The 17,482-nt window shown below is 42.5% G+C and overlaps 1 protein-coding gene across 1 annotated transcript in view; it reads right to left on the reverse strand.

The window, feature by feature from the left end:
- Positions 1-17,482, reverse strand: part of LOC139465712 (uncharacterized) — a 154,746-nt gene that overhangs the window by 99,939 nt on the left and 37,325 nt on the right. The window contains exons 15-30 of the mRNA XM_071247531.1: positions 17,297-17,481; positions 16,263-16,499; positions 15,770-15,877; positions 15,010-15,207; positions 14,436-14,642; positions 12,588-12,725; positions 11,778-12,098; positions 11,249-11,374; positions 9,901-10,042; positions 9,132-9,271; positions 6,641-6,858; positions 5,136-5,328; positions 4,240-4,422; positions 2,034-2,231; positions 1,169-1,382; positions 79-428 (exon numbers count right to left, since the gene is read on the reverse strand). Of these exons, the coding sequence (XP_071103632.1) occupies positions 79-428; positions 1,169-1,382; positions 2,034-2,231; positions 4,240-4,422; positions 5,136-5,328; positions 6,641-6,858; positions 9,132-9,271; positions 9,901-10,042; positions 11,249-11,374; positions 11,778-12,098; positions 12,588-12,725; positions 14,436-14,642; positions 15,010-15,207; positions 15,770-15,877; positions 16,263-16,499; positions 17,297-17,481 (3,158 nt within the window). The remainder of the gene's footprint in view (positions 1-78; positions 429-1,168; positions 1,383-2,033; positions 2,232-4,239; positions 4,423-5,135; positions 5,329-6,640; positions 6,859-9,131; positions 9,272-9,900; positions 10,043-11,248; positions 11,375-11,777; positions 12,099-12,587; positions 12,726-14,435; positions 14,643-15,009; positions 15,208-15,769; positions 15,878-16,262; positions 16,500-17,296; position 17,482) is intronic.

The following is a 17,482-nucleotide window of genomic DNA, read 5'->3' on the forward strand; positions in this document are numbered from 1 at the left end:
TACAAATATAACATGCATCAGACATGAATAAGAAAGTGCCGCCTTCCACAACTGTCTATCAACATGAATATTACAAACCTGTAGGTTCAATGAGGGCAGATCCATTGCAGTACTTCCCAGGGTCACACGGTTTACAGGCTTGTTCCTCCGACCGGCCCTGGCGGTCAGGGTTGTATGTGCCCCGGGGACAGGGGATCATGAAGGCCACGCCCTCTGTGCAGTAGTACCCAGCTTCACAGGTGTCCCCCCACAAGATGAGCGTCTTGTTGCCTGATGTGTCGTTATTATACACCGGGTCATCATCCAGGGCACCTTCAAAGCAGATATGACCAGCGAGGCACTTCCCTTGTGGCGCCGTGGCACCTCTGTCCTGACAGTAGTAGCCGCGGGGGCAGATGATGCAGTCGTCGATACTGTCCTGGTGAGTTCTGGAACAATAGTTCGTATCTTACTTTGTGGATGAGCTAGGCATCTGTATATAGCTAGGCTACTGAGGAAGTGACTCAGAGTAGGTTAGAAATGTAAACATAAGCAGCCCAGTTAACCTGAAGCAATACTTTTATTTTATTGTTTACAGATTCAAAATGGACTTGTGGATTTGAATTATTTCTATTTATTTGGCATAAAACTGTGAGTGTCAGTTGCTTAAATAACACAAAATAGAAGTTGATTTTAGTACTTCTAAAAATTTAGTGGACAAGCTTATGAATATAAATGGCAATTATTTGTTCATTTTATTTCTATTCTTTTTTTCTATCATGCCAAATTGTCAATTATTCCTAGATCCAAAAATTGCACAAGGATTCTTGTTTTCTGCCTTTTAGAAATTAAAAATGAAAAGAAAAATGAGAAATCAAAAATGAAGAGAAAAAAGAGATATAGTAAATTTGGCTACCAAATATATACTACTCAAAAGAAGTTAAAGAACAACCAATTTGTTCACATGACTACAGTAAATCTGTCATGGCTGGTGTGTATTACTACACACAGCCTTCCAAATGTGGATGTTCTTTAACTTCTTTTGAGTAGTATATGAACACAAAATGACAATGCTGTCTTTTCTTGCAGAAATATCTTAAAGATGAATGCAAACACATAACTTCATGGTTAGTCCAGGTATGTCAGGAAAGTTAATAATTAATCACATTCAGGACAGTCAGTAACTTACGCATTGGAGAAGTATCCTGGGGGACAGTCGAGGGGCACGATGCTGCCGTTGCCGCAGTACTTGCCAGCAGGGCAGGGGTACTGTTCTGTCATCTTCTTCTCGGGGCAGTAGAAGCCAGGGTCACACACCATGCAGGATGCTGACGCATTCTTGTCCTGGTACGTCCCCAGGGGGCACTCGGTCTGCGCCACTGAGCCGTTCAGGGAGTAGTACCCTACAAATTGTCATCATGGCATTATTGTACCTGTTATTGCTGTGTCTGGCTATGTAAGGTGGGTGGGTGGGTGAGTTTAACGCTGCTTTTAATAGTATTCCAGTTATATCACGGCGTATCAGCTTAATGTGGGAGGAAAGCCTGAAGTGATGCAGGTCTCAGACGTTTACCACTTCGGTGAAACCCACGAGCTCTGGTATGGTGCTGACAAACCTAGAAACATAATCGGGGCGAACCGGGATTCGAAACCACAATCATAGGTTTCTGGCGTGCCCAAGGGATGCAACTCTCCACAGCCAATCGCGGCACCTTAGACGACTGGGCCACTCGTGAACCCAGTTATGTTATGAGTAAAGTCTGCTTTACCTCGATGCTTAGTGTAATCAAGTCCCATTCTATTGTCAGCCAGTCAGAAAACAGTAGTCCATTAGTGGGTGTGGCCTTCTTATTTTTTGTGGGGGGAGGGTATGGAAACAACCACATTTGCTCAGTTAGCAATCAACACTGCCATGGAATCACTTACAATTTATTTATATACCTATTACATTCCAGAACTCCAGCAATAACATTCATAACATAACACCATATCAAATTGATACCAAGTGGACTTGTACCACAATCATGCAACACAATTTTAGCCGTCAATCTCACCTGGCTGGGACACATGTTGGCGGGAATTGGTAGCTTGACCAGTGCAGAAGAATCCTCCCTCGCAGGGCCCTGTGGGGGCGCCACCAGCAGCGGTAGAGCAGTAGTAGCCGGGGTCACAGTCGTGGCAGTCGTAGTTGTTGACAGCGCCAGTCACGTTACTGTAGGTGCCAGCTGGACATGGCTTCTCTACCCAGGAACCTGAAGCAGACAAGAACACAGTTTTAGTTGACATGACAAATTAAAAGTCAAATTCAGAAATAGTTAATGGACATCGTACTGCAGAGTCATGAGAGATAACTCTTGTTCCAGACTGACTTTTGTTTGTGACTTTACACTGTTCTTAGCAATATTCCAGCAATATCAGCAAGAAATGAGTTTCCCTCAATTAACCAATGTGGGAAATCAAATGAAGCAGTGAGTGAGTATGACTTGAAACTGTTCTTAGCAATATTCCAGCAATATCAGCAAGAAATGAGTTTCCCACAATTAACCAATGTGGGAAATCAAATGAAGGAGTGAGTGAGTATGGCTTGAAACTGTTCTTAGCAATATTCCAGCAACATCAGCAAGAAATGAGTTTCCCACAATTAACCAATGTGGGAAATCAAATGAAGGAGTAAGTGAGTATGGCTTGAAACTGTTCTTAGCAATATTCCAGCAATATCAGCAAGAAATGAGTTTCCCACAATTAACCAATGTGGGAAATCAAATGAAGGAGTGAGTGAGTATGGCTTGAAACTGTTCTTAGCAATATTCCAGCAACATCAGCAAGAAATGAGTTTCCCACAATTAACCAATGTGGGAAATCAAATGAAGGAGTGAGTGAGTATGGCTTGAAACTGTTCTTAGCAATATTCCAGCAACATCAGCAAGAAATGAGTTTCCCACAATTAACCAATGTGGGAAATCAAATGAAGGAGTGAGTGAGTATGGCTTGAAACTGTTCTTAGCAATATTCCAGCAATATCAGCAAGAAATGAGTTTCCCACAATTAACCAATGTGGGAAATCAAATGAAGGAGTGAGTGAGTATGGCTTGAAACTGTTCTTAGCAATATTCCAGCAATATCAGCAAGAAATGAGTTTCCCACAATTAACCAATGTGGGAAATCAAATGAAGGAGTGAGTGAGTATGGCTTGAAACTGTTCTTAGCAATATTCCAGCAACATCAGCAAGAAATGAGTTTCCCACAATTAACCAATGTGGGAAATCAAATGAAGGAGTGAGTGAGTATGGCTTGAAACTGTTCTTAGCAATATTCCAGCAATATCAGCAAGAAATGAGTTTCCCACGATTAACCAATGTGGGAAATCAAATGAAGGAGTGAGTGGGTATGGCTTGACACTGCTCTTAACAATATCCAGCAATATCAGCAAGAAATGGGTTTCCCACAATTAACCAATGTGGGAAATCAAATGAAGAAGTGACTGGGTACGGCTTGACACTGCTCTTAACAATATTCTAGCAACATCAGCAAGAAATGGGTTCCCCACAGGTAACCCATGTGGGGAATCAAACAAAGAAGGGGCAGGTCAAGGATATTTACCATTTCAAATAAATCCTTAAACTTGAGCATTGTTCTGACAAAGGACCAAAATCATGATGTATCAGGGATTCAAACCCACATCTAGCTGCTGCTAGTTTCTAAGGGATGTGACACAGGATATTGCAGCCCCTTCAACCAATAGGTTACTCATGCCCACAACACATCCAGATCGAATCCTTGATGACATCAGCCAAACCAAAATCTTGAATGAGTGAGTGAGTGAGTGAGTGAGTGAGTGAGTGAGTGAGTGAGTGAGTGAGTGAGTGAGTGAGTGAGTGAGTGAGGTTTTATATTCCTTTTAGCAATATTCAAGTAACCTATGAGGACATATTTGTTTGACGTTCAACAGCTCACTCACCAATATTCCAACTATATGACAGTGGCCTGTAATAATCGTGTCTCGATCAGACATGTGATGTTGTGAGCAACGGGGTATAACGACACATATCAACCCCAGGCCTGACCACCTGATTCATTTAGTTGCCTCTTATGACTACCATACGTGGCTGGGGACCTATTTTAACCAGGTATCCCCACAGGCTATAACAAGAATGTTATCCAGGCACTGTACACATGTGGTGACTGGAACCTGGAGTACCACACTTTTTATTTAACACGATACCTCAGCATCACCAATCAATGTGTTTTTAACTAGCTCACCTAGCACACAGAATCCTCCAGCCGGGCACACGTCTCCTGTTACTCCGTCAGTGGGTTCAGCTGTGGTTGCCCCTCCTATGCATATGTAACCTGGGTTACAGGGAGCCCGGGCCTGGAGGAGACCCGGGGCATCACAGTACCAGCCCGGGTCACACGTGGTACACTCATCCATGTGGCCCAGTTCTGGCAATGGAAACATATATCTATATATATACACTCACAAACATCCAGGTGCCTCTAGTCCTGCCAAAGGATTATGCATTAAAAACTACACGATACAATGTGTCATCAGTGTCTTGTGAATTAATGTTCTCTATGAGTCTTATATAATACAAATGCGCTCAGAACAGATTATATATATAGGATAATATTTTAAATATTACCAGGTTCTATAATACAAAAATTACCCTTAAAGTGCTCGGTGTAATTTAGATGACACTGTTATTTTCTTTTGTCATTATTATTATATTGAAGGTAAACAATCATGGGATAGACGATGCATATCAAAGATTTTGATATCAGATGAGCAAATATATTTGGTTTTAAGAAAGGCATGTAAAGAAGGACAATATGATCAATGGTGTGTTCCATTTGCAGTCCAGGGTGCCGCTGTACAAAGTGATCTTAGTGCTAAGGTGATTGTAACTCCCATACCTTCCGTAGTCGTAGCGCGAAGGTTGTTTTGTACAACAGCACCCAGATGTAATCAGTGCCAAATGTGAAACAGAGACCTTGTTTCTGTGTAACTCTTGTAATCATTACCCTAAAGTTTTATATACAACATACCCAACCCAAGTTATCCACACGAAAATGGATGTTCCAAACTTGCTATAACTGCCAAGAATATAACCCAAGAATATTTTCTCGGTAATACATGACACTTCAACTGAACACACCTGTCCGGTTGCCGTAAGTTCCAATGGGGCAGGGCTCCGGTTTGACTGCACCTGCCTCACAGTAGTATCCCCGGGGACACACCTCTGGGTTGCTGGTGGCCTGCTGACAGAAGTGCCCTGTGGTGCAGACCTTACAGCTGGCCAGGTCAGGAGTGGCTGTCACATCGGTGTAGGTTCCTTCCGGGCATGGTTCCTGGAGAGGAAGTGAGTGAGTGAGTGAGTGAATGAGTGAGTGTGTGAGTGAAAGGGTGAGTGAAAGGGTGAGTGAGTGTGTGAGTGCACCGCTTTTAGCAATATTCCAGCAATATCACAACGGGGAACACCAGAAAAGGGCTTCACACATTGTACCCATGTCGGGAATCGAACCCTGGTCTTCGGCGTGATGAGAGAACGCTTTAACCACAAGGCTACGTGACCGCCCCTAAGGGACATCAGAACCACAGTGTACCCTCGTGGGGAATAGAACTCAGGCCTTCAGAGTGATAAGGGTATGTTTTAACCCCACGAGGCTACCCCACCGTCCCTCTTCAAGAGGGACACATTGTCAAGTTGAGCTGCAGAGGAGTGAAGAAGAAAGTAATAAAGAAAGCATATCCACCATTACAGCAGTTGAAACTACATGTACAAGGGTCTGGAATCATCCCACAGATGACATTCTTATCCTGTCTGTGGTTCAAGTCCCTTCTTCAGACTAAGATATTTCATGGCTGCTACATATATGTGACTTCTGATGGAATATTTGTCCCATGCAATGGGACAGCTAAGTCTTTGATTGGTTTTGGTTCAGAGTGAGATAATACCTACCAGACAACATGAAATGTATACTTGATTTTATAGACTTACATACATAAGTAATTAAGGGTTGTTTTGATTTTGAATGAAGGACAGTCACAAAATAGCGGGATAGCTGAACAATATGACAGCTTCATGTGTGTGTGGCTGCTTGTATGAATCAGGCCTTGTGCCAGTTTTATAGTGACATTCATACCACAGTTAACATGGTTAACCCACACAGTATACTGACTCCAAGCCAGAGAGTACTATTTTTATCCCCTTACTGACGAGTTCTAGGCAAGGTAACAACAAGTACCCTCTTTTAATGTCTCTTGGCAAGACATCCAGGGGATAGAACTACAATCTGCTGCTGCCCAGTCAGATACTCTATCCACTAGGCCATGAAGGCAGAATGGTAAGAGAAAAACACCCTTGCACTCTGGCAATTGACCAGGGCAAACTTGCACAAAGTGATCTTAGCGCTAAGACGACCGTAAGCCTATGTTCAAGTGTGGGAGTTGCAATCATCTTAGCGCTAAGATCGCTTTGTGCAAGTGGGCCTAGGTCAGAAACAGGGGGGGCACTTAATGAGTTAATAAGGTTTTGTCAGCTGTTATTACCAACACCTTTCATAATCAGTATTGTGGAGTTTTTTTTAGTGTAGAAGCACTTATTATGTTTATGACAGTATTCTCATTGTGACTTTATACTGAGAAGAAGCTGCCACTCACCTGTTTGTCACCTTGACTTCCAATGAGAGCTGGTGTAGCACCATATGGGTTGGGCAAGTTGGTTGGACAGTAGAATCCTACAATGCATTCTCCTGTTTCTACAGACGATCCTTCCTGGCAGTAGTAGCCAGCTGTACAAGGGGCACAGTCTGTGATGGCACCGGCTCCGACAGTTTTACGGATGGTACCAACAGGGCATTTCAACTCTTCAACAGTTCCTGAGAATGAAGGATATATAAACTGCTGAGTTAGCGAGTGTCTCAGTGATATCATGTCTGTTTTATGTGGCCAGGAGAAATTCAAGCTTGAAGTGATAAACGTTTTTGATATTTACAACTAAAGCCACAACCTAGGATTCTAGCATGCCTAAGGGATTCAACTCTGCATTGCAAATAGTTGTGCCTCAGGTAACAGGGACACATATTCACCTATAAGAATAAACCCAAAGCATTACAAATACAGTACACTACGGTTATAACGAACTCAAAGGGACTACTATTTTTAGTTCATTATAACCGTAATTCGTTATAAGCATATATACAGACGAAAACTGCAGCAAATAGTCGGGACTAAAAAGTTAGTTCGTTATATCCGTCAGTTCGTTATAAGCGTGTTCGTTATAACCGTAGTTTACTGTACTTGCAGATCAGTTTCCTTCCAATAATGTTTCAGTTATCACCCATGCTGACACACTAGACCTCTGATGGTATAAGTATCCCCCTAATGTGTAATAACGTTTCAGTTATCTCCCATGCCGACACACTAGACCTCTTGATGGTATAAGCATCCCCCTCATGTTTAATAATGTTTCAGTTATCTCCCATGCGGACACACTAGACCTCTTGATGGTATAAGCATCCCCCTCATGTTTAATAATGTTTCAGTTATCTCCCATGCGGACACACTAGACCTCTGATGGTATAAGCATCCCCCTCATGTTTAATAATGTTTCAGTTATCTCCCATGCTGACACACTAGACCTCTGAGGGTATAAGCATCCCCTCATGTTTAATAATGTTTCAGTTATCTACCATGCGGACACACTAGACCTCTGATGGTATAAGCATCCCCTTCATGTTTAATAATGTTTCAGTTATCTCCCATGCGAACACACTAGACCTCTGATGGTATAAGCATCCCCTTCATGTTTAATAATGTTTCAGTTATCTCCCATGCGGACACACTAGACCTCTGATGGCATAAGCATCCCCCTCATGTTTAATAATGTTTCAGTTATCTCCCATGCGGACACACTAGACCTCTGAGGGTATAAGCATCCCCTTCATGTTTAATAATGTTTCAGTTATCTCCCATGCGGACACACCAGACCTCTGATGGTATAAGCATCCCCCTCATGTTTAATAATGTTTCAGTTATCTCCCATGCGGACACACTAGACCTCTGATGGTATAAGCATCCCCCTCATGTTTAATAATGTTTCAGTTATCTCCCATGCTGACACACTAGACCTCTGAGGGTATAAGCATCCCCTCATGTTTAATAATGTTTCAGTTATCTCCCATGCTGACACACTAGACCTCTGATGGTATAAGCATCCCCTTCATGTTTAATAATGTTTCAGTTATCTCCCATGCGAACACACTAGACCTCTGATGGTATAAGCATCCCCTTCATGTTTATTAATGTTTCAGTTATCTCCCATGCGGACACACTAGACCTCTGATGGCATAAGCATCCCCCTCATGTTTAATAATGTTTCAGTTATCTCCCATGCGGACACACTAGACCTCTGAGGGTATAAGCATCCCCTTCATGTTTAATAATGTTTCAGTTATCTCCCATGCGGACACACCAGACCTCTGATGGTATAAGCATCCCCCTCATGTTTAATAATGTTTCAGTTATCTCCCATGCTGACACACTAGACCTCTGATGGTATAAGCATCCCCCTCATGTTTAATAATGTTTCAGTTATCTCCCATGCTGACACACTAGACCTCTGAGGGTATAAGCATCCCCCTCATGTTTAATAATGTTTCAGTTATCTCCCATGCGGACACACTAGACCTCTGAGGGTATAAGCATCCCCCTCATGTTTAATAATGTTTCAGTTATCTCCCATGCTGACACACTAGACCTCTGATGGTAGAAGCAGCCCCCTCGTGTTTAATAATATCTTCAAATTCCCTTTATATGATAATATGTTGACATGCCCTTCACTTCTGCAGTCATAAATATTTTCATATGGTAGTGAAGTCGTCGGAATCTTAACTTGGTTAAAACCTACAGGACTATAAGGAGTTATTAAGTATCATCTACCCTTGGAAAGTGTTCAAGACTCAGGTTTGCTTAATATGTCAAACAAAATATTCTAGATATTGAAGCAAACATGGCCAACGCCACCCTTTGTGACTTGTATGACTTTACAACAGTCCATTATGAACGCTTGTGATTTTCATGAAGCTACCTATTTAGCTAAATTGAGAAAACAGATTAAAGACAAAAGGGAAAGAATTAGAATGGTCCTGACCTTCTGGGCAGTACCTCCCGACGGAGCAGTCAGTGGCTGCAGGTTCTGAAGATAGGCCTGCAAGGCAGTAGCGGCCGGCCGGGCACTTCTTGGTGTTGAGCATGGCATCCTTCGAGGTGGTGACATTGTCACAGTAGTGGCTGGCAACACAGTAGGAGACATTCCATTACAGATAGGTACAATGAAACAATTAGTCAGCTTGGCAAAACAGTAGTCTGATGTTGTTTTACACTGCTAAAAGAATGTTCTAGTTGTATGACAGGGGCCTGTATGTAATCAAGTTTGAGTGAGTGAGTCAGTAAGGTTTTACACCGCTTTTAGCAATATTCCAGCATTATCACGGCGGGGGACACCAGAAATGGGCTTCACACATTGTGCCCATGTTGGGAATCATACCCCGGTCTTTGGTGTAACGAGCGAATGCTTAAACCACTAGGCTACCGGACTGCTCCTGATCAAGTCTGGCTTTGGCATACCAATGGGTGATAGCATGAGCAATGATCTAACCCATATTCACCCATTATGTCAGGTGAGCCAGGTGCGCTTTGATGAGTGGTGCTTTTCATCATGTTTAAGCGCCAAGCTTGGGTATAGTGCAGACAAACCAAGGACCTTCAAGCATGGATTCAAATCATGATAAGGAAATCCTGGCATGACCAAGGGCCTGAACTCAGAACAGCAAATTGTGGCACTTTTCAACAAATTATCCACCCATTGCATTGGTTGTCTATAGATGAGGTAAAAAATATATATTTATTCTAAAACTGACCCAATTTCACAGATTTTGCATTCAAACTGCCCAGGTTTTGAGAACATTCCTGTTCCACAATTAGCTGGCGTGACCGTTTCCTCTCCACAATAGAATCCGCCAGGGCACTCAAGACAGTCGTTTTCCCTCTTGCCTGGGTCACCTGAAACAGTTATTAGTTGGTGATAATGCAAGTATAGCCATGTTAACAGTAGTTCAGTCACTTGAATGCATGTCACAATAGTGCAGCTACTAGAAGGTTATCACTACAGAGAAACCCATTAGGCTTAAAAAATATAAAAAAGAATAGGTTCTCAGGTTCTTTAGCTTGTTCAAACTGTTATGTAACCAAATAAACAGTTATGTACTATCAACCTGGGAAAGGGCCTCCCTACATAAACAAGTATTCAAACTCCTACTGTCGCCATGACCATAACACGAAATGCACAGTAAAGCAGTGTGAAAGTAAAGGGAAGTAACTGTGTGCTTTTTTGGACAGCATTGCTTAGTATTAGGATTTCTTTTAGTTTTGGGAAAATGGAATAAGAATGAAATGTGCGGCAGACATTATGATGATGTGGGCGGTGCCTAAGAACCAAGTCTATTATTTTTTTAAGCCTTAGCACTGTGAAGTAATATTTTTAGCCATATTTTCTAGTGGTCAATACATTTTATGATTACAGATTTATCTCCCTTTGACTTCCACACGATATTACAGCCAGTATCTATTGACACTCAAGAATTGCTAGTATTTTTGGACTACTTATATTCTGTATTGTGTACGTATATAGATTCTATGCGATTGTGATGTAACTGTGAGGTGTAGTTGAGCAGTTTTGGGGTAAAGGGTGTGAGAGGGATGGCGTGTTACGGAGGCCTGATCCATTGTGTCTTTTCTTGTTGTTTGTTGATCTGTTGATTGTAAATAGAAGTGGAATAAACAGACACAATATCATATCCTGTGTTCTTGTGTAATTTCATCAAAACCAAGGAGTGAGTGAGTTGGGTTTAATGCCATTTTTAACAGTATTCCAGTTACATCACGGCGTGTCAGCTAAATGTGGGAGGAAAGCCCGAAGTGATGCAGGTCTCAAGACGTTTACCACTTTGGTGAAACCCACGAGCACAGGTATGGTGCTAACAAACCTGGAAAAATAATCGGGGCAAACCGGGATTTGAAACCACAATCATAGGTTTCTGGCGTGCCCAGGGGATGCAACTCTGCACAGCAAATCGCGGCGCCTTAGACGACTGGGCCACCCGTGCCCCCAATTGTAATAAAGAAGTTGCTTATCCATAAATTCTTATCCTTACTTAGTACTCCAACTTCTAAATGCCTATCAAAGAAGTTAAGCAAATAAATCATTACCTCCTGGAATCAAATCATCTGTTGTTTTATCATTATCTGCTGCTGAAGCCTTGGTCACTCCCCATGGCATGTAGGTTCCCTTCGGACATTTCTCTGGCACCGTCACCGCAAACTCACAGTAATGACCTGAAACAGGAACAATAAGCGTTAGGTGGACACATAATGGCATTTTTCTCATTCAAAACAAAAGTTCATAAAAAACACATTTTTGTAAGAGAAAAAAATCAAATGGTGAAGTCTCACAATGTATCTGTAATGCTGTCTTTTAATTCAACCAGGAATACTAAATATATACCCCAGTATATATTCTATATACTGGGGTATATAGTTTCAATCTTCATGTTATTTCTTATAACATAAATAGCTACAAAAATTTATATAATGAGGTCAACATTTTTGCTCACTATAAAAACAGTACATACTCCCTCACTGCAAACAGAATTTTTTACAATATACAAGCAAAATATGAGAGTTGGTCTGCCAAATAAAACAGAGACCCAATTCCAAATCTTTAGATGATGACCCTGACCTTGAGTACACTGTCTGCAATCAGCCTTATCATCCATCCCCTCCTTTTCATTGTAAGTTCCATTCTCACAGCCAAAGTCGAAGGGGTAGGCAGTCCCCTCAGGGCAGTAGTAGCCAGGGGCACAGATGCCGGTGGTCGTGGACTCTCCTCCAGAACAGTAGTAGGATGCCGTGCACTTGGTGCACTCAGACGCCGCTGTCAGGTCGGCCCTGGAACTGAACGTCCCCTCGGGACATGGGTAGCGGTCTGGCGCTGGGGTCTGACTCGGACAGTAGTAGCCTGGTTTACATGGCTTGGGTGGGTTTGTGCCAGCACTCACACCTGAAATGGGATTGTTATTGAAATGTGCAATCATCTCAAAGAGCACATTACATCTGTTTGCCAACCATAGTATGTGAGTAAAAATGTAACGTCGCATCAACATTATTTCAGCCATATAGCGACTTTAGTCAAAACTTTACATAACATGGTCAGATACAAAGCAAACCCCAATGCCATGGCAATGAGCATTACTTGTAATTTAATGACCAATCTTAGACATGAGCTAGGGACTAATGTTAACATTCTGTAATTGTATAACATTCATGAAACCTGAAGTGCCCATGGTCAAACCTGTATTTCACAAGGTCAGCCATAACTCCAGGGTATGGTTTGAAAATAATAAGTGAGCAAGGTTTTATACAGCTTTCAAAATATGAGAGCAAAAGCATTTAATTTAATTTTACTTAATTTGATTTACGCATGAATGTGATAAACTCAGCAAACTATCACAAACTCCTCTCGGTTTGCCGGCGGCAAGAGAACACTCACCATTTCCCCAGTCACAGTATTGCCCCGCAGGACAGGCATCACACTCGTCTGCCGAGGTGAGGTTGGTGCGGCCAGTGTAGGTTCCTGGCAGACATGGGTACTGGTTCGGCGATACAGTGCCAGCTGGACAGTAGTGACCTGTGGAATAATAAAAACATTGTACAACACTTCCTACACAAGCTGACAGCCATGGGTACTGACCCGTGAAGTTCCGGGGTAGAATACGTCTTCAGCAAGCCACGCTTGTCATATGAGGCGACTAACATGATCGGGTGGTCAGGTATACTGACTTTGTTGATCCATGTTATCGGATCCCAATTGCATGGATTGATGCTTATGATGTCAATCACTAGATTGTCTGGTCCAGACTCGATTATTTACAGACCGCCCTCATATACCTGGAATATTGCCGAGTGCAGTGTTAAACAACAAACAAACAAAACAAAAAACCTGGGTACTGGTTGGTGTCAGTTAGGCATTAGTTTGTACAACAACTGCTACAGGTTCTACTACACCAAATCAGAACCAGTTGGGACAGTGTGGTTTTCGTAGGGAGCCTTCCGTGCAGATCGAGAGATATCTGCATGCTGTGATTGGAGGATATTGTGTAAGATTTTTATGTCTTTTAAATGTACATACATCCAGTTATTAAAACTGACCATGTTTTGCTTTATTTAGTAGTCTTTTTCAACATGATGAATTATGCTGAATGTGATCACAGCTATTTACAAGTAGGTGACATTTGGTGCGAAACTGGGGGTGGTGTGTTTAACTTCCTGTACTCGGAAAAGGAGCTGGCTAAGCTAGTTATTAGGCCATAAGGCCAAACTGTGCACACACGTACAGGTAATAGCTGTTAAATGCTTAGTTATTTAAAAAAAATTATAACGTTACTATAGGAGTCTATGGGAAAACATTTGGTTGTGTGTAACCTATACAAGCTGACAGACATGGCAACTAGCTGGTGCCAGTAGGGCAGCTTTTGAAATGGTGCAGTATATAACATTGTGCAACATCTTCCTGAGGCAAGGGAGCTAACTGACTTTTAAAAGTCTAGTTTCCACCCTTGCCAAACTAGGCTGCATCATAGCGCCACAAGTGGATATTACAAGTTATGTTCCTTATATGTCCCTTCTATGGACCAATTAGATTCCACCTATCATATTATTTGTATTTGCTTCAAACAAAATGGCAGCGCCCAGTCAAGGCGGTCTGATCAATAATGAAGATCTATATTGTTATGAAACGGGTCTTACCTCATGAAATGTATCAAATCAGTTGAGCACCGTGAGTTAGAACATGAAACAATGTGGAAAATATTTGTAGATACAAAGTTGACTGTACAATTGCTTTGAAAATCCTGCAATCGACCTAACTCTACATGTCAGTTTATGAACTGTATGTCGATTTCGTTGCGCGCTTTTGATTGATCTATGCAAAGACTTGTTAGTCCAGTCAAAACATAACTACGAAATTGCAGCCAAGTTCCGCAAGGGTGGAAACTGGATTTTCAGAGTCAGCTAACTCCCTTGCCTCGGGAAGATGATAAATGGCAATGGGTTGAGACTGGGGTTCTTTAAACACTGCATCTAATCTCTCTTTCATCCCCCAAAATAATTAGACTACAGACTACCTCACTCATGCTTTCACAAAAGTTACCCCATAAAATACAATAAAATTCTGTGTTGAAAGTACCTTTATTATTGTATTCTGGTAAATACTTTTATTTCAAAGTTTTTAAAGACAATAACCTCAATGCAAGGAGCAGCCACATGCTGTAGGCAAACCACCATGCAAACATTGGTAGAAAGGCTTCCAAACCAGAAATGTTAGATTCATGCAGCTCACCTTCACTACACGGCAGAGTTGATGCTGTTTGGTTGATCAGTGGACAAGCGAACCCAGCGACACACTGGAGGCAGTTGATGGGATGTCCTGTCCTTGGATCGGGGTTGTACGTCCCGGGCTCACAGGGGATAGGGTTCACCATGGGTTCAGACTCGGATCCAAATGGGCAATAGAATCCAGCTGGACAAGACTCACACTCAGTGGCATCTGGGAACATTGTAATTAGCCTTATACTTGGGCCATGTGGTAATCTCAAACCCCACGTTACACCATTGAACCTTGGCTCAAAGCTAAGCTAAAGAGAAAATAATAATTTCACTGAATGATCGACACAAATGTTTCTAGTGACCATCCTATATACACCCTAGAACAAAAATTCTGTAAATTAACAGCAAGTCAGTGAGTGATTGAGGATAGTCTTCCCAGCTTTTAGCAAAATTCAAGCAAAACATCCTGACAGGGGACACCAGAAATGGGCTTGACACATTGTGGGGAATTGGTATGACAAGCCAATACTTTAACCACTAGGCTTTAACGGTAAAGTTAACAAAGCATGACACAGAGGATGGCTTACTCAGAAGACTATCGGTGGGACCATATGTTCCGATTGGGCAAGCGTTCTGGAAGCCTGAGGCCTGACCACCCACACAGAAGAACCCTGCAGGACAGTTCTGTCCTTGGTTGACTGTCCCAGCGGGGCAGAACTTGCGTGGAGGGCAGGGGACACAGAAGGTCGTGTCGGTGGCATTCGTCTGGTTGTTGTAGGAGCCGCCTGAAAGAGAACATTGGGTTTGATAAGAATTGGTTGTCAGAAAGTGAAAGGTTAGTGGTGGCCATAGAAAGACTTCTATGGGGACTACAGCATTGATCGTTGAAAAATTGGCTAGGAGGGTTGGTGGTGGTCCCAGAAACAGAGATATTAGGACAAAATCAAATAGGGATTGGTGGCCATCTTGGATTTTGCCAATATGGCCGCCCCAATGAGCGCCGGCTTTGGCGCCCTAAAAAAATGGATTAATTATGTTCTGGTCTACACCTGTGCCAAATTTGATGCTTGTAGACACATCTGCACAATACCTCATAATGGCTCCCTAAGGGCCTGGACTATTAGGACAAAATCAAATAGGGATTGGTGGCCATCTTGGATTTTGCCAATATGGCCGCCCCAATGAGCGCCGGCTTTGGCGCCCTCAAAAAATGGATTAATTATGTTCTGGTCTACACCTGTGCCAAATTTAATGCTTGTAGACACATCTGCACAATACCTCATAATGGCTCCCTAAGGGCCTGGACTAAGAGAAATCAGAAGGTGGAAGATGCTCAGCAGGACTCACCTGGACATGGGTACTGTGTCCTCATGGTGGTGCCTTCCAGGCAGTAGTGGCCTTCGGGGCACGGGAACAGAGAGTAGTCCTCTACTCCAGGGCCCTCACAGTAGTACCCTGTGGGGAGAAGGGTCATGAGTCACCATTTGCCAGGAGGGTCATGTTTAACATGTGAAACCAAACATATACTAGTTTCTACAGCAACTACACTCCAGCAGTCTTGAAAATAGGCCAAGAAGTTTAAATTCATGACTTCCATTATACTAAGACATTGTCTCCATATATTGCAGGTAACTACTGACTGAAATTTGAGGAAAGAGATGTTTCACATGTTTGAATATAAATTATCTGATCCCAGTCCTCATAAAGGCTAAAGAAATTTCATTATATTTGTTTCAGGTAATAACCATACAAAGTCTTTGAATTTGTATGTTAAGAGCATATTTGAAAAGCAGAATTGTTTCATGTGCCTGCGCAAAGAACCACACAAATAAATAATCACCTGATGGACAAGGGACACACGCTTCTTGATTGAAGGATCCGTTGATGGGGTTCCAGGTGCCAGCTGGACATGGGAAGAAATCCTTGCCATCACAGTAGCCTCCCTTGGGGCAGGTGGCATCCCCGGGGCGGGGGTTGGTGGAGGCCACAGGGCAGGTAAAGCCAGCATCACAGCCTGAGCACGATATAGACCCAGGGTTGGAGTAGGTCCCTGGTGGACACTCCGTTCTTCGAGACACTAAATGAACACAGAGAATGAGTGAGTGAGTGAGTGAGTGAGTTGAGTTTTAACACAGCTCTGACAGTGTTTCAGTTATACCATGGTGTGTCAGTGATGCAGTTCTTGGAGACTTACCATTTTGGTGAAATACATGGGATTGGAGTGCATGAGTATGGTTTTACACCACTTTTAGCAATATTCCAGCAATATCATGGCGGGGGACACCAAAAATGGGCTTCACATATTGTACCCATGTCAGGAATTGAACTCGGGTCTTCAGCATGACGAGCGAACGCTTTAACCACCAGGCTACCCGACCGCCCCAGGGAACGATTGGAACAAGCAGCATTATTCAATTGCTTGAGGATATCACAAACCACTATATCCCTAACAGGAATAGGCTTCACTCTATCAGTCTGAACATTTAGAAGACATACACAGAAATCATAGCTAGTCTATTTACCATTATTGAAGAACAATATGTTGAATCATAATTTATATTTAATTGAATGAAAAAACAATGTAACCTCCATATATGCAAAATGTCAATTCTTACAATTAAGTCAACAATTATTACTCCACACACTGCCATGCATCAGCTACACATTATACATGTTTTGGCAAGATTAATGATATTAATCACTGGATTGTTTGGTCCAGACTCGATTATTTACAGATCGCCGTCATATAGCTGGAATATTGCTGAGTGCAGCGTTAAACAGCAAACTAACAAAACATATTGGCAAGATCATTGGAAGTGACATTGACATTCATAATACTTGCCTACAACTACTTCATCAATATAAAGGACTTACATTCCCTCTCTGGGCAGTAGTATCCGGCCTCGCAGGTTGTGCAGTTGGTGGTTGCGCCAGCGCTGTAGGTGCCCACATCACACAGGATGGGTCCCTCGTCTCGTGTAGGGCAGCGGTAGCCCTCGTCACACACGGTGCAATCCTTGGCATTTCCTAGCGAGTAGTAGCCAGGCTGACACTCCGTTC

This window comes from Haliotis cracherodii, unplaced genomic scaffold (genome assembly GCF_022045235.1).
Source record: "Haliotis cracherodii isolate W230 unplaced genomic scaffold, xgHalCrac1.p SCAF_18, whole genome shotgun sequence".
In the NCBI taxonomy this organism is placed as follows: domain Eukaryota; kingdom Metazoa; phylum Mollusca; class Gastropoda; order Lepetellida; family Haliotidae; genus Haliotis; species Haliotis cracherodii.